The sequence below is a fragment of the Tiliqua scincoides genome, chromosome 2 (assembly GCF_035046505.1).
Source record: "Tiliqua scincoides isolate rTilSci1 chromosome 2, rTilSci1.hap2, whole genome shotgun sequence".
NCBI lineage: Eukaryota > Metazoa > Chordata > Lepidosauria > Squamata > Scincidae > Tiliqua > Tiliqua scincoides.
Genome location: NC_089822.1, coordinates 11,096,064 through 11,116,827, shown reverse-complemented (window position 1 = coordinate 11,116,827; position 20,764 = coordinate 11,096,064). Strand labels below are relative to the sequence as shown.

Sequence of the window (20,764 nt, the reverse complement as noted above, 5' to 3'; positions counted from 1 at the left end):
ACTCACCTCCCTGCATTACAATCTCTGCACATGAACTGGAGGTTGTCCATGACTTTGTGTACCTTGGCTCAACGATATCCGACACTCTTTCTCTCGATACCGAGCTAAACAAACGCATCGGTAAAGCAGCTACCACGTTTTCCAGACTCACAAAGAGAGTCTGGTCCAACAAGAAGCTGATGGAACATACCAAGATCCAGGTCTACAGAGCTTGCGTCCTGAGTACACTTCTGTATTGCAGCGAGTCATGGACTTTTCACTCACAACAGGAGAGGAAACTGAACGCTTTCCACATGCGCTGCCTCCGACGCATTCTCGGCATCACCTGGCAGGACAAAGTTCCAAACAACACAGTCCTGGAACGTGCTGGAATCCCTAGCATGTACACACTACTGAAACAGAGACGTCTGCGTTGGCTCGGTCATGTTGTGAGAATGGATGATGGCCGGATCCCAAAGGATCTCCTCTATGGAGAACTGGTGCAAGGAAAGCGCCCTACAGGTAGACCACAGCTGCGATACAAGGACATCTGCAAGAGGGATCTGAAGGCCTTAGGAGTGGACCTCAACAAGTGGGAAACCCTGGCCTCTGAGCGGCCCGCTTGGAGGCAGGCTGTGCAGCATGGTCTTTCCCAGTTTGAAGAGATACTTGGCCAACAGTCTGAGGCAAAGAGGCAAAGAAGGAAGGCCCATAGCCAGGGAGACAGACCAGGGACAGACTGCACTTGCTCCCAGTGTGGAAGGGATTGTCACTCCCGAATTGGCCTTTTCAGCCACACTAGATGCTGTTCCAGAACCACCTTTCAGAGCGCGATACCATAGTCTTTCAAGACTATGTGAAGGTTGCCAACACACAGTATGCCCCTCTGCCTGATCTTTGATAAGAGCAAAGTCACCTACTCATGACTAAGCACACATGTATGTGACTCAGTTTTGTTTTCATAGTGCTCAATACATTTTCCTTGTCAGCTTGGGGGGGGGGGCTTTCTTCAGGAGAGTTGTTCATCAAATCAGGACCATTCTGGTGGCATTGCATTCCCTTTGGCCTGCCCTTTGAAGTGGAATAGGCGTGTTCACCTATTTGTAAATGTGCACATACTGCTTGTTTCAGTTTCCATAGGGCTCAGTACATTTTCCTTGTTGCCTATCAGCTTGTAATTTTTGCGACCCATGAAAAATTGAGTCGCGACCCACTGGTGAGCCAGTTTTGAGACCCACAGTTCTCAAACTGTTGGCTAGAGAAATACTGTTTCAGAGAATTTTGGAATATTTTTCCACCATTTTTTCCTGGAAAGAAAAGGTTTGCATAATTTAATGTCTTCGATACTTCCGTTCTCATCAGACCGAATATTTATGAAATTTAAAAGTATAAAGGCCTTTAATTTATCTGAACAATAATTACAAATATATCCTGCATCAGAGATGAAGTTGCTTGTTGGCACTTTAAGCAAAAGAAATATCTTAGTTTTTTGCTAATTGGGAAAATAGGAAAAAATAAAACATTAGCAGAAATAGAAACTGTCAACCCTGGACTTAGAAACTGTATTTTCATGCAGAAACAAAAGAAACATGTTTAAGAGAAAAAAATAATAAAATATCTATAATGTGATTATGAAGTAGCAATAAACTTGAATATTCAATTACACTTTACAGTACTTGTGAGGAGTTCAATGTGATTTCACCACCATATTCAGCAAGTATCGCGTTAACTTTTGATAGTCTATTAGCCATCCTTATTTATCTATTAGATTTATGATCTACTCCATCCTAGTACATAATGCATCCTTGAAAATAAAGACTTAATTCAAGTTTTTTTTTTAAATTATTAAAATGGTTAATCTGTGTCCTAACAAGTCATAGCTTCTTATTCTGAATGTTGACTTTCAGAAAACAGATGGTTTTCAGGAACACAAACAAATATATTCTTGGTTCTTTTCTGTTAGCTTGTTCCTGGTTTTTATTCGAGCAGTTTTAAATATGAATTAGTTTATTGCACATAATGCAGAAAATGGAAGTATCTAACTGAAGCTGGTGGGAAACAAAAGAGTGAGAGGTTGTGTTGTCAGAGGTCTTGCTGGCTTGCTGCAGGAGAGGTGTGCTTGGTGTACTCCCAGATTGCACTCCACCACCAAATTCCTGTTCTATATTTTGCAACATTTGAAAGCAGCAATATCCAGTCCTAAAAGTGTTGTTTGTTTAGCTGTGTTAGTCAAACACAGTAGCAGTGCTATCACTAACATTACTACCTTTGAATCTTGGATCTAAGAGCTTTGCAGCAGTTTGAATTGGCTGTGTAACAATGTTATTTTAAAACACCGCTTTTAAAAGCATTTCACTCATTCTGAAAGTGAAAACATTTCATGAAGTTTTTAAAAAATCACAAAGCTTTTAGTTTTTGGCATTTTAGTTCTCAAGAGCAGAGAGAAGTGAAGCACATTTTTCCCCGCTATGGCATCCTTTCTCAAACTGTGGGTTGCGGGCCAATTTCAGGTGGGTCACATAGCACCCTAGCTCAGCTGCCATTGAAAATACAGAGCTGAAAATATAGAGTGTAGAGCTGCTGGGCAGGAAGGGCTCCTGGTGAGAGAGAGGCATGGTGCTTTGCCCTGAATAGGTGAGAATATGGGATGCTGGAAAGGGGGGGGGGGAGGTCGGAGTGAGAAAAATCCAATTCTGTGTTCTGCTTTGACTTCCAAGATGGAATGTTTGGATTTCGAGCTATGCAAAATAACAGCACAAGCACACTATGTAATGGGCACGTATAACTGATTGTGGCTTAGATTTGAAGCATAAATTGGTGATGTCACTTCGGGCCATGACATCACTTCCAGGTTAATGACATCACTTCTAGTGGGTTATGACAGATTGTTCTTCTATAACAGGGGTGCCCAAACCCCGGCCCTGGGGCCACTTGCCCAAACCCCGGCCCTGGGGCCACTTGCGGCCCTCAAGGACTCTCAGTGTGGCCCTCAGGGAGCCCCCAGTCTCCAATGAGACTCTGGCCCTCTGGAGATTTGTTGGAGCCCCCTCTGACCCGACGCAGCTGCTCTTAGCGTGACCTCTTTTTGACACCAAGAGGCAACTGTTTGACCTCTTGAATGTGCTGTGGGATGAGGGCTCCTGCCACTGCTTGCAGTTTCACGTCTGTGATGCAGCAGAGGCAGCAAAGGAAAGGCCAGCCTTGCTTTGTACAAGGCCTTTTATAGACCTTGAGCTATTGCAAGACCTTCATTCATTCATATAAGTTCATCTTTAATATATTCATTTATGTAAACTTTATTATTTATCATTTATGTAAACTATAAATTCAAATTTTAAATGTAAATTAATTCTTTTTCCCCCCGGCCCCCGACAGTGTCAGAGAGTTGATATGGCCCTCCTGCCAAAAACTTTGAGCACGCCTGTTCTATAAAGTAGATCCTGGTGCTAAATTGTTTGAGAATGACTGCCTTAAAGCATTACGTATTTTCTTGGAACTTTACGTCTCTAGGCCGCACTACACCTTTTTTTGAGAGAGAGAGAGATTAACTTTAGTAATCTGATGATACATTAGTTTCGCTTTCTGAAAACCTTTATATTTTTTGCTAGTGCCTCATTCAGATGGTTGCTTTCCTAAATTGCACATGACTGTGTTCCATATTCTGCCGCTATCATATTATGTAAACTAAAATTTTCAAGGCACACCATCAGTTTTTTTACTGTTGATAAGGCACACTATGCTGCTAATGGGAGCTCAAATCCCCCAATTGATCTACTAATAAATGACCCTTCTCAAAGTCCTGTGGCACACCTGCTGACCATCTGCGGCATACCAGTGTGCCACTGCACAGTGGTTGAAAATTGTTGCTCTAAAGCAGTATTTTCTTGCAGGTCTATAAAAGGTATAATGTAAAATAATGAAATGATTAACATTTGTTTGGCCATCTAGTCTGTATAGATTAATATTCCTTAAAGCTTAACACAGTTACAATCATTAGAAAAGACTCTGCTCTGTGTACAGATATTGGTCTGTGTATCAGCACACTGGCAAGCAAGCAGGACAGGTTCTTTTTGGTAGTATCCCCCAGGCTCTGTGCCCAGTCACAAGACTGAACTGCTTCTTTGAGTGGTGGACTGGGGAAGGTGGCAGGGCTACGCCATACTCCGTTCCTCTTCACCACCTCCACTGGCCAATTACCGTCCATCCAGTTCACTTTGCTGCCATCCTCCACATCTTCCTATTCACTTTCCTACCCAAAAGGAAGGAGAGTTAGCAAGAAGAAGATCAGAGTGATGGTTGCCTATCCCCCCCTCCTCTGCAAACTCCACTGCTGAGGACAGTGAGAAATTGCACTGGATGGGCTAGAAGAGGAGATTGGGGTCTGCTGCTCTTCACTCACACCCGTCTTTTTCACTGCCTCTTTTTCCACATGCACTCACCCTTTCTACAAAACAGGCTGAGTGGGAAGAACCTGGTAGTGGAAGAAACAGACTTTCTCCTTTGCTCTCAGGCTCCTCCTGTCCAGCTTGTTGTGAAGAAGCAGTGAGCTCAAGAGGAGATGGCTGCCCCAATGAGCATACTAAAACTGTGCTCTGGGACAAAAGCAGACTTTGGCACTACTTCAGGCTCTGATTTGGCATAGACAAGGCCTGGGATCTTGATTCCCTGAGGGTGCAATCCTAACTATCCTTCCAGCACCGTGGTAAGGCCATTGCAGCTCCAAGGGAAGGGAACAAACATTCTCTTACCTTGAAGAGGTCTCAGTGACTGCCACCCAACTGCAGGATGCAGCACATGCCGCATTGACACAGCTATGTCTGTGCTGGAAAGTTGGTTACGATTTGGACCTGAGAGGTTCATTCGGTTGCATTTGCCCTGGCCTTCACATATGCAGTCAAAACTTACTTGATCCTTCATATGCTTAATCATATGGCGTCTCGCAGTGTGATTGTGAGAAGAAAATGTGATATACTGTATAAGCTAAATGATATATGAAAATGTTTTGACATAAGCTAAGAAATTATTTTAGATGAGTAGACCTGACAATAAGATTTTTTTGGCCACAGAAAGATTGGATCTTTGGGACTGGATCAATATATAATCCTTATCACTAGGAGTGTTAACCTGAGTCTGTTAACCTGTTTCTGCAGCATTGTTTTCCCTGAACTGTGGTCTCTTTTCCATTTTATTTTAAATCATTTTTTAAATTTAATTTTTGTTTGATTACCTGTCTTTTTTCTTGTTGCCCCACTTCTCGTGCATCCCCTAGTAACTGTACAATGCCAAAAGGGTGGATTCTCAACCACTGTTAAGTTGAGAACCCACACTTTAGACATTGTACAAAAAAAAAAAATAATCTATTTACAAATTGAAAAGCTCTCATACTCAATCTGTGATTTTCAAAAATGACCCTTAGGAGGAAATCCATTTGTTAAGCTAAGTTTGTAGGTTTTCACCTATTTCTGAGAACACAATCCTGAAATACAGATGGGCTGGTGCAAGTCCCTTGCACTGACCCAGGAGTGTTGCAAACATGCAGTAAAGCACATTCACGCCTCCTTGTGAGTTGGCTGAGCAAACACATGGCTCATGAAAGCCAAATCCAGCCTCTGTAGTGCCATGGTAAGAAGGTAGGTTTGTGCTGACCGAGGGCAGCTGGTGTGGGGGTTGGAGGGATAGTGGGAGGGAACAGGGTCATTTCTGTGTGGTAGGAAGGCAGGGGAAGGCCGGACGAGGCTTGGGTGGGAAGTGGGATAGGCCTCTTCAACTTAGACCAGATCCTAACCCCCTTCCCTGGCCAGCCTGGCATTTTACTTGGTTGCTCAAATCTGTACCAGCAATGTTGCTGGCACAGATCCAAGTAGTCCATTAGGGGTGGCTGCTGCTTGACCTGGGGTAAGGGGAAATGTATCCCCTTACTCTGAGTTGCACAGCAGCCACCTCCTAACCCAGCAATTTCAACCTTTTTCATCTCAGGGCACTCAGACAAGGTGCGAAAATTGTCCAGGCACATCATCAGCATTTTGATAATTGACAAGGCACACCATGCTGCTGCTGGGGGGCTAACATCCCCCAATGGCCCTAATAATAAATGACCCTCCCCCAAATTCCCGTGCACCCCTAAAGACCATTCATGCATACCAGTGTGCCATAGCACACTGGCTGAAAATTGCTGTCCTAACCGGTGCTGAGTATAGCACAGGTCTGTTGGCTGGCTTTGTCCAGCACAGGTTAGGATTGGGCTGCAAATCTATTATTGTAGGTTGTTTGCAAATGCTTTTTATAAATTATTTTATTACTATTATAAATGTTTTATCACTATTAAAAGTAATTATTGTATATCCTGGATTTATGTAAGCCGCCTTGGGCATCCACATAAGTGGAGGAAAGTTAGGGTAAGAATATATTAAAATAATAGTAAAAAGTCCCAATTTTTTAATAGCTCATTCAGTTTTGAGAGTTTACGTTTCAAGAGCTGAGTTTGTGTCCTTGCATTTTTTTTATAGTTGTATTGTTTTTGGACTATAGATAAGATGAAGAATTAACCATTTTAAAACAATAGGAACTACATGTTCTACTGTGATGAAGGAATTAGATAATCTTGCATGTTTGCTTAAGGGAATCTGTATCTTGAGACTTTTGTAGGGTAATATTAAAGCCTTGAGATGTCTTATTATGCCAAATACCCAGAAGATTGCTTTAATGAGAAATAAAGGGCCTTTTTCCAATTACAAGGGAATAACTGTATTAAGTTTCTGTGTTATGTCAACCTGCTTTGATTTGATTACTGCAAAAGAAATGGATTTATCTGTCAGTGTTACTTAATTAAGCCTTCTCATTGATGCTTTGCAGACTAATATAGTGCAGTTTGCACATTTAAGTCTAAATACAAAGAAAATTGGCTGAAAGCTTAGGCACGACCTACGAAGATAACGTACAGGACTGATTGCTTGCCATTTTTCAGATCACTGGGTAAAACCTTAATATGCTGGAAGGATCTGAATATTGTAAAGCTGAAATTAAAATAGCTTGATAGTGAAGAGCTTTCAGAGATGTCATGAGAGAGCATTTTCTCCATAATCCTCTAGCTTTGCTGGCATGGGTTGGGGGTACTAGAGGTGGTAATTGGACATTTTCTTAATTCTATTGGTATGTATTTGTTTCCATTCTTTATCTCAAAGGCTTAGTTCAGGTAACAAAAATGTAAAACACTCAGACTATAAATCATAGGTACAAATATGCAGAAGCCAGATTCAAAAATCAAATGTGTCTTCCAAAAAACACTCTATGCTAATGCATTTATCAAGGGTGAGAATAAGAATTTCTAGTCCTCTCCTGGTATTCTGTCATTGGTGAGAGGATAAGAACAAAATAGCATTCTCAGGATGCATTCAGCTTCCAGTACTAGAAACACTAAGCTGTTGTTTTTTTTTTTTATCTCCTTCTAGTGTGCTAGGGTCACATTCTTTTTTCAGGTTCTAGCATGCTCGCCATGCTAGCAATCTGTCCTTTGAGCTTGAGGCTAAAAAACATGGCAGCCTCTGTGAATAATATCATTTGTTGTGTTCCAATTGGGTGCAGCCATCTGGTATGGCAAATAGGAGAGGAGGTGTTTTTGAAATGGAACCATCCATTCTTGAGATTTTAAAAGCATTATGTAGAAGTTACTATAAGGTAATTTTAATAACTATAAGGCAACGATGAAACATCACAAAAACACTCTGAAGTACATTAGACACCATTTTCATTCCATTTTTTCTTTTAAATGAAGCATGCTAGAAGCATGCTAGAGGCATGCCAGCAACTTCACTTCTGGCTATTTTCTGGCTGAAAAACTTAGGCAGCCTTGGTGTACCTTGGACACAGAGCTGGAAATTGTTTCTTCATTTATAAGTCAGGTGTCCCAATCCTAACCTGCCCTGGAACAGGCAGACCAAGTGGCCTTGCTGTATCCAGCGCAGGGTAGGAGGTGACTGGCATGCAACTCAGACTAAGGGAATATTTTTCTCCTTACTCTGTATCATGTGCCAGCCACTCCTATGGGGATAGTCGGGTCTGCGCCAGCGACATCACTGTCACAAATTCAAGCAACCCTGTGTAAGACAGGCCTGGCTAGGAGGAGAGCTAGGATCCAGCCTAAATTGCCGAGGCCGGTCCCACCCCCGCCCAGACCCAGGCCACCCTCCCTCCCCCACCCACCCATTGCACCAAGAAGTCCTTTTCTACCCTCCACCACTCTCTTCAACCCCTTGCATCGGCCACTCTCAGCCAGAGCAAACTTATCGCTGCCTGGTTGGATCAGGTTCCAGTTGCTTTATAGCACATTCACAGCACTCAGAGGTTGGCATAGGAGAATTGCTCTAGCCCAGTTCAATGTTGGGATTGTGCCCTCAGAATTTTAAGAGTCAAAACTAGCAAGAGACTAAAACCAAGACTTAAACACGGGTGAAACATTTTTTTTTTACACCAGATTAATAATTGAGCAATCCAGGCCCAGTTCTTCAGTCATATAGACCTGGATTTACAAAACCACAATGACAGACACCACACTTTCTGTCAGAATGAACATATCTTCAGCTGAAGGACATTTCTGCCTGTTCCTGCTTTCCCCTCATCCCTCAGGAGGAGATCTGTGTCCTGGTGGCATGGTAATAAGAACTTTAGAAGTGCCTTGCTGTATCAAACTAAGTGTCCTTCTAGTCCAGTGTCTTATATCACACAGTGGCTCACCTATTGCTTCTGGGTGCAAACAAAATGAAAAAAATATCAGTATCCTGTTGCCATTCCCTTGCATCTGGTGTTCAGAGATAGGCTACCTCTAAGACCTGGAGGTTGGATATAATCATCGTAGCTTGTAACCTATGATAGACTTTACTCCATAAATTCCTTCAGTTTTTTGATCTGGAGGATGATAGCATGCTCCCACGATTACATTGCTCCTTCAGCCTGGTAATTTAACCATAGCCCATCTAGAAGAGACATGATGTCTGCAACTTTTGCATCAGGTAGGAAAGTCACTGTGAAATCCATACATCTGTCACAAACCTTACCACCCCAGAAGATGTTGTTCCACTGGGGGATTGTTTCCCTAGTCTCTAGAACAGGGGTGTCCAAAGTTTTTGGCAGGAGGGCCACATCAGCTCTCTGACACTGTGTTGGGGGCCTGGGAAAAAAGAGAATTAATTTACATTTAAAATTTGAATAAATTTACATAAGTTTACATAAATGAATATATTAAAGACGAACTTATATGAATGGATGAAGGTCTTGCAATAGCTCAAGGTCCATAAAAGGCCTTGCACAAAGCAAGGCTGGCCTTTCCTTTGGTGCCACTACTGCATCACAGACGTGAAACAACAAGAAGTGGAGGGAGCCCTCATCCCACAGCTCACGCGAGAGGTCAAACAGTCACCCATACGCTGTGAGCAGTTGTGTCGGGCCAGTGCGGGCTTCCAACAAATCTCTGGAGGGCCAGAGGCTCATTGAAGACTAGGGACTTCCTGAGGCTGGCATTGAGAGGCCTCGAGGGCTGCATGTGGCCCCAGGGCAGGGGTTTGGGCACCCCTGCTCTAGAATGATGTCCTCCATCCCAGAAACGTCCTTGGCAGCTGAGGAGCTATGATTTTGATGGTGGGACAATGCCTTCATATCCCTGTAAGTCTCTGTGAGATCCCTCTCTGACTTTGTCTGCTTTTTCAGGTCAGCTACCAGGGCTTGAAGGGAACACACCTGTTCCCTGAGAGCTCAGGGTTCTTTACACTGAGCACACACCCACAACTTATGCCCACGAGGCACATACATATGACATTCTGTGCAATATACTGGAAAGCCCCTACCCTGCTGCTGCTGCCTTTCTGTTGTAATAGTTTTGTTGTGGTGCTGTATCTTTGTTTACCTGCCACTTGATCCCAGTGAAGCACAATTGCTGGTCATGGAAAGAGCTCTCTTGCAAGCTGGCCCTAGTTTTATACTCCTACCTAGCTCCTCCCCATACTGTTATGACTGATTAGATATGCTAATCTCCAAGGAATTAGCAGGACAATAGATGCAGTTATAGACCCAGGAGCTGTAAGACTGTTGATATGGCCAGTTTATCAGGAAAACAGCTAATGGTGAACCACTGGTCAATTTTGATGGATCACTTAGTGCCTGCATAAGGGTTAGGATTGTGCCCTCAAGTTGTTAAGTGTGCATATTCAGGTTTACTAAATATAAATTAGTGATGTCTCTTCTAAGTCATGGGTATCAATTTTTTTTGTAAGCTTAATATATAGTGATGAATCACAGGAATGCTAGTGGGAGGGGGAAAGTTGAAGAAGCAAGACTTTTGTTAGTCCTGCTCTGATAAATAAATAGAAGACTAAAACATAAGGGAAAGTCGATATTACCTTGGCCTGTCCTTGTCTCCAGTATGGTACTTTGACCTTACCCAGTGGGGTCACCAGGGTCGGTGTCACCCAGTGCGGTAACTCATGGTGTCACCACAATGGACCGAGCCCCCCCCCAAAGCTCTGGGTATGCCCTATCTGCCCAGCAGGCCATTTCCCACCCTCCTTTTGGGTGACCTGGCTTCACAGAGATTGAAAGATGGAAGCTGGATGGAGATGGAGGCTAGGTACTGGCAGGGTAGACCAGGGCTCTGGAGCTTCATCCACCCGATGCAGTCTGCACCCTCACACCCCCTAGTGATGCCACTGACCTTACGTAGTCCTTCAGTAACCTAAGTAAGTGTAATAGAAGAGAAACGTAACTACCTTTTTAATGCATATTAAAAGATTAGTCTATTGTAGAAAATGGATTACAGAAGTCCCAAGGCCCAGTCCTATCCAGTTTTCCAATGCTGGTGCAACTATGCCAATGGGGTGTGCACTGCATCTTGTGGTGGGGCAGCAGTCACAGAGGCCTCCTTAAAGTATGGGAACATTTGGTCCCTTACCTTGGGACTGCATTGCAGCTGCACCAGTGCTAGAAAATTAGATAGGATTGGGCCCTCAATTGCTTTTAAATTAAGTTATTTTTCAGGTTCATAATTTGTACTTTAGGTTAAGAGAGGTATGTGGACATACTTACATATTTCTTTCCTTGGAGCCACACATTTTCCTTTAGATTTGACTTTTGCAGTTTTTCAGTTACATTCATTCAGGTAGAAGTTTGTGCATTCGAAATCATAGAAATCAGTGTCAGTTGGAAATCTGCTCACATGGATACCACTGCAGAGCAGGAGTAATGGCGAAACAGGTGCATTTTTTTCAGGTAGAAATTACAGGTTTTCAAGCTGATGGTGCCAACTGAAGGTGGAAATTGAGGTGACACAATATGCAGAAGTGTATCTGAGTCAGGTTCTGCTACATTTTCAGGTACTATACCTTTTCATGAAAAGGACCACTAGTGCTAAAGGATATCTGTTCACTCTGTAGTAGACTGTGCATTTGGCTTTTTCAGGTAGCAAGCTACAAACATTTCAGGGCCGTAGTGATCTCATCTGGAGAAAGATAATCAAAGCTGGGGCATCTTGGACTTACTGGTGATCCTGGGGAGTTAGATATAGGCAAACAGCTGTCATGCTAAAGGTATTCTATCATTCCCAAAGTATTTGAAAATAAAATTAGAGTGCTTTTCACTTTCATGATTGCAGAAAAACATAACAAGGAAGTAAAAGAGACTGCTAGATGAATTATGTACAAATTAAATTAATAATATGGAACTAATATATAATTCGCTGTCTCTTGTTATATCTGAAAAAAACTTAAGAAGTGAATGAATAAACAGCACTGTTATTCATAGTTCTAGGTCTTGTTTTTGTTCATATATGCAGGACTTCACCTTTAAGCTTGCCAGTCTGGCTTGTATCACTGAGTTTGGGTGCAATCCTAACCCCTTATGTCACTGCTTTCCAGCACTGACAGAAGGGCAGTGCAGCTCTGAACATTCCCTTACTTTGAGGAGGCCTCTGTGAGTGATACCCAACTACAGGATGCAGCACATGTCCCATTGGCACTGCTGTGCCAGTGCTGGAAAGCACTGACATAAGGGGTTAGGATTGGGCTCTTTGTCAAACTTCCCTAAATTATCCTCATTATTAAGAATATAATATTAAGAATTAGAGCCTAAGGACAGTGATAGTTTAGTGTTTTCATATTGTAAGTCATCTTCAATTTTTATTGAACAGTGGGATATAAATCTTTTAAATAAATATTTACTACCTGATGACTCATACCTGGAGGTGTTTGAAAATGGTGTTATTTATTTTACTCAGAAATAATCCTATTGTGTTCAGTAAGACTTCGGCTGTGTTCCTATACACAATTTCCTGGGACAAAGCCCCATTGAACACAATAGGACTTACTTCTGGGTAGACATGTGTAGGATTGGGCTGCCAGGCTGTAATCCTGTGTTACTGGAAACAAACACCTTTACTCATACCAAGTGATGACTTGCATGTGTGAATCACTCAGCACATATCAAACACCCCTGGTAGAATTTTCATATTATCTCACATTACCTCTGACACAGTGGCTTTCAGTGGAAACACTCAACTGTGAATCATCAAGTACTGAGTCCTGTTGACTTCAAGTGACTGCAGCGGATTACATTCAAGCATGTTTATTTGAGTGTCTCGTGGATCACAGTGTTTCCCTGCAGTGTGAAGTTTCTTTACTTGTACAGTTTACATCCTTAGTTTGTCTGTGTCTTGGGAATGGGGTGTAGAGATGTGCATTTCATTCATTCAGTTATGAGGGGGTCATGGAGCCTGAAAGAGAATGCTGTTGATTATAATAGTAAATGAATTCTCATCTGTAGTTGCTGGCAGACTGTGCTCTGATTTCTTAGGTGCTTTTAGGCTGAGGCCAATTTGGTTGTTACAATTTAATGGGTATTGTCAATTCACTTCTGAACCATTACCTCTAACAGCAAATTTGGATAGTCGGGCGCCTTTTGGTTTGGAAGCCAAGCACACAAAAATTAGATTCTCGTTTCTGCATATTTAGGAGGCACTTTAGGTACACATTAGTATATATGTTTATCAAGAATAAATAAAGTCCACAATGACCCTGGGTACTTCCAGGACCTGTGGAATGCTGAATATTACGCGCTAACATTTTCTTAAGCAATTTCATTGTCTGGAGAGGGAAATTCTGGGTTCACATTAAATGCTGCAGACGATAAGCTGTACTACTGCCTTCTCGTGGAAGGTGGGGAAAATTCACATGCTGCATCCCATTCGCAATAGGCAACCCAATCCTAACTAAATTCCAGATGCAGCAATGCAGTGGTGTACAGTGCATCCTGCATGAGAATTTCTGCTCTGGAGGTCCCCTCAAGGTAAGGGGTTGTTTCACCCCTTGCCCTGGGGTAAGCCCCAGCTGCCACAAAGGGTCAACTCAAACCTGTGCCACCTCTACTAGACTTAGAGCTGGCGCAAGTCCACATTGGTCCATGTTGGCGGATCAGGCCTGTAAAGGGGGATATGATACGGCATGCGTTGGCACTGCACTGCTGATCCTGCCCTTCTTCTGAGTCTGATGTACCTGACCCTGCTTTCCCCCTGCCCCTTTCCATGCTCTCCTCACCTTCTCCCCACCCTCCACCCACCTCTGTGCCAGACTTACCTGGCAGGTAATGGAACAAGCTGATGGTTGGGCCAAAGGACCAGACAAAGGACCATAATGCACACATCCTCCAAACTGTGGACAGATGTGTCAGCACTTTCAGATGTTCCCAGGCAACCCTCCACTGCCCCAGTGGGTCTCCTCAAGTCTGCACCAGCTGTTTTGCTGGTGCAGGTCCAAGGAGACTAAGGGATAGATGAGAAGGAAGAGGTTTATGATCTTGGCACATGTTGGTTTTGCTGGCCAAGGTTTTGCTGGTTTTGCTTGGTCCAAGGAGAATAAGAGATAGATGAGAAGGAAGAGGTTTATGATCTTGGCACATGTTGGTTTTGCTGGCATCCATCCCCTCCCTGCCCTGTTCCTCCCACCACCCACCCCCTACTGCTGGTTCACCTTCACTTCTGGAGGTTGCTGGCTCAATCAGTGAGCTTCCTGCACCACTGCTGTTTGCAGCTGTTGCCCCAAAATGGCTGTCACACAACCTGCCTCCCTGTGGCTGTTTATGACAGCAGAATGCTGTCAAGAGGGATCTGAAGGCCTTAGTAGTGGGCCTCTACAGGTGGGAAACCTTGGCCTCTTGGAGGCAGGCTGTGCAGCATGGCCTTTCCCAGTTTGAAGAGACACTTGGCCAACAGACTGAGGCAAAGAGGCAAAGCAGGAAGGCCAATAGCCAGGGAGACAGACCAGGGACAGACTGCACTTGCTCCCAGTGTGGAAGGGATTGTCACTCCTGAATTGGTCTTTTCAGCCACACTAGACGCTGTTCCAGAACCAGCATTCAGAGCGCGATACCGTAGTCTTTCGAGACTGAAGGTTGCCAACACCCAACACCCATTTAGTAAAGGGCTGCATAGCCCTAGTTAGGATCATGCAGTTTGTGTAATCTGGGACATTGATCCGGGATGGGGGAGCTCTTTCTGTTGATATGATTAGTCTCAGAATGAAAATATGTTCATTCTCTCTTTCTCTCTCTGGCTGTGGCAGTATGTTGACTAGACAAGTGGATGAACAAAACCAAGATGAGAGCAATTTCAGTAGAGAGTATCTGTGGCAAATGATGATGATGTAAACTTTTATGTTGTGTTATATGACTGGAATGAACTGTGGTATATGTTTTGGGAGGGGCCCCATATTCCAGATTTTTATTGGGTCCCCAAAGATTATACTTGGACCCAGTCCTTTAGCACAGTGGCAGAAGGTATGGAAGATAAAGGTGTCTACAAGCTCCAGGGATGGCTGCAAGAGTTCCCAGCTTACTAGATTCCTGCACAGAAATACTCTTGTTAGGGGCTGGTGCATCACTGCAACATTTTATTTCAGGGTTCTATTTACACTCTCTAAAACCGGAGTGTGTACATGGCTAAACACAGCATCTAGTCTGTGATCCAGTTCCCAAGAATACATATTGAAGGAGATTGTGTATCTGAAATCTGAATTAGCCTCAAGATTTAGAGCCCAATCCAATGCCTTTATACTCAGAACTAAGTCCCATTACTGTCAGTGGAGCTTACTCCCAGGAAAGTGGATAGGATTGCAGCCTTAGTTCTATAACCTTTTCATATTTTGGATCCTTTAAAAAAACAAACAAACAAAAATTAAGGGTTGTGTTTCAGTTGGTAAAATATCCTTTTTTTAGAATTGTGCTCATTTTATTGGTAAGGTTTACTGCAGGATCATTAATGTTGCAATGTTTATATTATAAATTCCATTTTTGAAGGTTTATAACTCAAGTCATAAACATTTACAGCAGGCTGAAATTTGATACACCTGGCAAATGACTGGCTTATATTATCATGTAATTTGGGGGGAAAGGATTTTAGAGATAAAAAGTATTCTCCCCTCCCCAAAGCAGACAAGACAGAAATGAGAATTTTTTAAAAAATAAATAGTAGGAGATAACAAAAACATAACTCTTAAGGGTTCAGGCTATGATCCTGCATTCAGATATGTGTTTTTTTCACTGAGGCTAATTGATTTGTGCTGGGACAGGATTGCAGTTTTCACTGCAAATTTCACAAATGAAAGAGAAATCTTAAGACCAAAACCTCCTATAAAACCTGTTGAAAAACCGCTTGGTCTCTTCATATGAATGAATCAGAATCTGAAAGAGTTAATAAACAGTTATATAACCGCCATGATTTTTAAAAGCCCTGCCTAATTAACTGAAAGCAACCGTTGATCTAATCTGTCATTTAAATGATGCCCATTTTTAAAACATTTAATTAAATATTTACCTGGAACGTCAGTGCGTTGTCAGCACTTCAATATTTTATTGAGATACTTGGAATTGTTATGCAGAAAAGTATAATGCTAGCAAACATGTTAACAAACAAGAAAAATATAGATGGTGGGGAAAAATCATTACTTTTACACGTACTGCTAGAATATGTGGTACAGATGTCTAAGCTCCCTAACTGCAGTTGCAGACCTAGTTCACATTCTAGGTATAATTTAAGTGCTTTGTTTTGTTAATCTCTTATGCATGCTTTTTTGTTCAGAGTAAATATGTTGTTTGAAGTAATAGAATTAATAATCATGATGAATATAATGGCAGATAATACTTCAGCATCTATTTTTAAATAAGTTAATGGTGTGTTCTCACCTGGAATTATGTTACAGTAATCCAGAAAGAAATTTGGGATTCAAGTAAGAAGGGGGATTTCATTATGATCAGGAAGAGCAACTGTGTGTGTGTGTGTGTGTGTGTGTGTGTGTGTGTGTGTTGTGTGTGTAAAACTGTGAATTGTATATCAGTCTCCGCATTGACTGAGGGGGATAGTGCCCTTACCAGCAGGTGCTGCTTGATGTCACGGTGTCTGGGCTGAAACAGCACTCTGTAGTCATGAAAGAAATGTGGAAGATATTTGTCAAAGAAAGACATTTTCCTGCTCACATACCATCTTCCTTATCAAAATCAAGTTTTCTTCAAATAGTCATAGTACAAGGAAGCATTCAGTATCCATTTCAATTTATTTCACCTGCTGCTTGGGATGCAAGAGGTACATAAGTGTTTGCTGGATAAAAGTTTGTACAAGGAATGCCCAGAAATGCAGTCACAGACCCGTTCTCCCATGCACGTACTGTTCTTAACAGATATAAGGAACAAGCACTTTCTCAGTCTCACTTGTCAAGGCCCAGATGCAGTTGCGCTCACATTCATACATCCTTTTCTGCTGGATGCCACTGCTTAAATAGAGAGGATGATGAAAGACAGTAAGGAAGAGTTACTTTTGGTGGCAGAGAGCTTGTGTAGAGGCTTTTCTTAGAAACTACCCGCAAGACTCTTCAGCACTGGGCTACTTTTTCATCATTTTCTCGCACATCTTTCTTCATGGTGGGGTTTTGCTTTTGGGAAGCAAAAAACCAAAATGACTTATAAAGATGAGATAATGCAGTTTGCAGCATTGTGTGTGCTATGGCAGCAACACAATCCCCAGGATTCTGCACCTCCAAGCATTTAAAAAAGAAAAAAAAGCAGGCACTTTGCAACAAAAACTGGAAGTGCCTTTAAAAAAATTTTTTTTTAACGTGTTTGGAGATGTGGGGAGCCCTTCCATGTCCAGTGATGATGTCATTATAAAGTGACTGGGGATTGAACACGTATTCCTTTCCACAGTCTCTTGCTGCAGCGGGATGCTGCGTTGCTAAAGGGCTTTACGGGGGAACAGATATATAAAGAAGTCAGCTTATGCTCACCCTTAAGCATGAGAACAAATTCTGGCCAAATCACAGTATACTAAATCTATTCTGGCAGTGCAATTGATTTTGCTACTTTAAACTGCTGAGGGTTCAGTGCCATCAGATGAAGTTGTGCTGTAGTTTCAGTGAAGTGTGTTTTATGTAAACCTTTAGGGATGGGATGTTGCTTACTTTGCTATGATACTCTTCGCAGCATTCATTTATGATTGACCATTAAATATCACTGCAGAAATGCTTCACCAGAACTTCTCCTTAAAATTGTGCTTAAATTTACTTTACAGTTATGCTTAAAATTAAGCTTGTTCTTAATTGCTTTGCTGGACTGCTGCCTAAATGGAATAGTCACAAGAGATTCTCAGCTCATTTTTAATGAGCAGTCAGCCAAGCTTACTCCAGCATGCTTCAGTATGCCACAAAGCATGTAATGGGCTCTGGCTAAACCGTAGAGATGAGGGACTTCCATTTCTCCTCTTGGGCCTTTATACAACCTCAAAGTGGCCGTGATTTACCCCGAGGCGCATGATGCACTGTCTTTGACTATCCATGAGGGATACTGGAATGTACTTGGGGTACTGTTGAAGGCAGCCAGGCTGCTTGCTTTCTCAGATGGTCTAAATCAATAAAATTAGACAACAGTGTAAACCACAATTAAAATTCCTCATGTGAAAACACACTTGTGCTCTCCTTTGCCTCTCTACCTCCTTCCTCTTTTTCTCTATTCACAGACTCTATTTTAGGCAAAGTTTAAACAAAAAGAGTAAAATTCCATTGGAACCCTCCTCAAGAGATGTAAACACTCAAGATGCACCCTTTCTGTGAAACAAAGTTTCAGTACCCTCCTTTGTTTTTGTCAAGGAGAAACGTATAGCTGTACAGTAATAATTAAAAATTCCTATAACCTTTTTCATCAAAAAGGTCTTAATAGCAGTTTAGCATATCTAATTAGCTAAGCCTCGCAGCACCTTTGTAGGGTGATGTTATAGCTTCCGTTTTACGCAAGGTGATTTTCCCAGAGTGATAAATATGCTCAGTCATAAATCCATCATAAATTGATGAAAAAGTAGAATACATAACAGAATACAGACAAACATGGCTGCAACAATTGTTTTCATTAAAACAGTAAATTAAGCAAACCTTTGCAAAACCACTGAATTGAAATATTTTACATGCAGTGTCAAAGTAGAATTAAAGAAAGAGGCAAAAAATTCACATTTGTGTCTACTGTCCTTACTCAGAGATGATCTGTGGGAATGTCCTAAAACATGATGAGAGCCAGGATGGTGTAGTTGTTCAGGAGTTAGACCTGCCAGCTTCAAATTCCTGCTCAGCTGTGAAGCTTCCTGAATGACCATGGGGCTGTCACTATCTCTTAGCCTCCCCTACTTCACTGGGCTGTTGTGAGGACAACAGGAGGGGAGGAACTACGTACAGCACATTGAGCTCCTTAGAAGAGTGGTATAAAAATTTGAAAAATAAGTTAAATAAATTAAACAGTGTCAGCAAACCAACCAGGGGTAGTGCCGGGTTTGGCTAGGTTGGTCTGGTGAGTTATCTCATGAGTTCATTACTCAGCTGAAACATAAAACCAGTTCTTCAAGTTCCAGTCCAACCATCATGCCTACCTGTCTACATGTTTTTCTGAGGCGTTAACCCCCTATCATTATGTAGAAAAAGAATTTATGGTGGAATGTTCATAATAAAAGAGAAAAAAATGTGTCTAGGGACAGTGTGACATTAGATTTTCTACATTATTTGTTTTGTAGTAGCTTCAGTTTTGTCTTTGAGCCTATATGTTTATTTTGTACTCGAGTTGAATTCAACTTTAGTTAGTGACTTCCAGCCACTTCTTGAAGCTCTCCTGAAAGAATGAGTGACTAGAATAATTTTTATGTGCAAACCTCTGGTTCCTGAGGGTCCAGTTCATTTCTGCTGTGAATTTAAATGAGTTAATTTAAGTGGTTGGGTCAGAAGCCACTATCATCGTAGTAGCCCTGTGCCTGGTTCTTAATTAAAGGCAACAGGAGATTAATTTGAAACATTAATTTAAAAGTGCCTATATAAAAGGAAAGAATTATTGCAATAAAGCCTAAAGAACTTTTTTGTCCCTAGATGTAGAAGACAGAACTAGCTCAGGGTCCTGGGGGAATGGAGGACATCCGAGTCCATCCAGGGTAAGTATGTCTAATCTCTTTTTTCCCCTCACCAGACTCCTTGTGTATGTAAATGTAAAATCTAAATGTGAGTTTTACACCTGATTGCAAAGGAAAATGTACATGCAAATATGGTCACAGAGCAACCTCTTCTTAGAATTGCTTTTTAAAATTCTTATCTGATCCTATAGTTGAATTTGATACCTGCTGTATTCCTGTTAAGAGGTGTCAAGAAACTTCATTAAATGTTTTGCCTTGCCTGTTGCTATGAGCCTTTGATCCATTACTTTAAGTTATCTCTGTCCTGTAAGCTGTGTTTTTGGTTGCTGTTGACTTCTCATTCGGTATAGGTCACTTTCCAGATGATCTCACCTACAGGCACAAAATACGTAACATGAACATTCAGCATTTTGCCTCAAAGAGAGAAACTAATTCTGTATTTTGGCTACATTTAGGGTTTAGATTTGAGGGTTTGCCTACATTTTGCTACAATTATTATTTGTCTTAAAATTTTAAGCATAGTCAAGCATGTCTTAAAATATTAAACATGAAACTTTTCAGAATGCCATGACATATTTCAAATTTGTATTGGCATATGACTTTGATTTTTACTAAGTTAAAAATATATGAACTAATTTTTAAGTGTATATCTAAAAGTGTGTTTTGTTTTTGTACACTCACTCAAGAGTAGCAAATTTATGCCTATTTATCAAGACTAACACAATTCCTTGCAAATCTATTCAGAAGTGAGTCCCTTTGAGTTCAGTGGGACTTACTGCCAAGTAAGCATGTATGCATTTGCAGCCCAAGAGAAATAGTAATAGTAATACAATAATAGTAATAAGTGCACTCTTGGTAGGTTCACTGTACAACATTACTGTCTTTACAGTGGGCTCAGGACTGCTGTCATTGGGTGATAGATAAGCCATTCAATGATGCAAATGCAAGTGTTTGATAGCATCTCAGCCAATAGCAGCATTTTTAACATTGTGGCTGTGTGCCACAATGATGGAAGGATATCTATTTCCTGCCTTTATATTCATAATATATTCTGGGAATGTCTCTAAGATACTGAAGTATGTATTTTAAACAAATTTTAAATATACATTTTCCTATTTATTAACAGAACTATGGAGATGGAACTCCTTATGAACACATGACAAACAGGGACCTTGGGTCACATGACAATCTATCTCCTCCTTTTGTGAATTCCAGAATACAAAGTAAGAAGAATTTGGTTGTATCATTATAAAAGCTTGATTTTTAAAAAATGGAAAGAAAACACATTAGTTTATTTTCTCCCCCAATTTTTAAAGTCTTTTCTGA

General features: G+C 41.5%; 1 protein-coding gene across 17 annotated transcripts in view; it reads left to right on the top strand.

Annotated features, from left to right (window-relative positions):
* TCF4 (transcription factor 4) overlaps positions 1–20,764 on the top strand; it is a 444,763-nt gene that overhangs the window by 115,431 nt on the left and 308,568 nt on the right. For all 17 annotated transcript variants that reach the window (XR_010793922.1, XM_066617927.1, XM_066617917.1 and 14 more), the window contains 2 exons: positions 19,398–19,459; positions 20,565–20,661. Coding sequence is in view for 16 of the 17 variants with exons in the window: in XM_066617927.1 (XP_066474024.1) it covers positions 19,398–19,459; positions 20,565–20,661 (159 nt within the window). In the remaining variant the exon portion in view is untranslated. The remainder of the gene's footprint in view (positions 1–19,397; positions 19,460–20,564; positions 20,662–20,764) is intronic.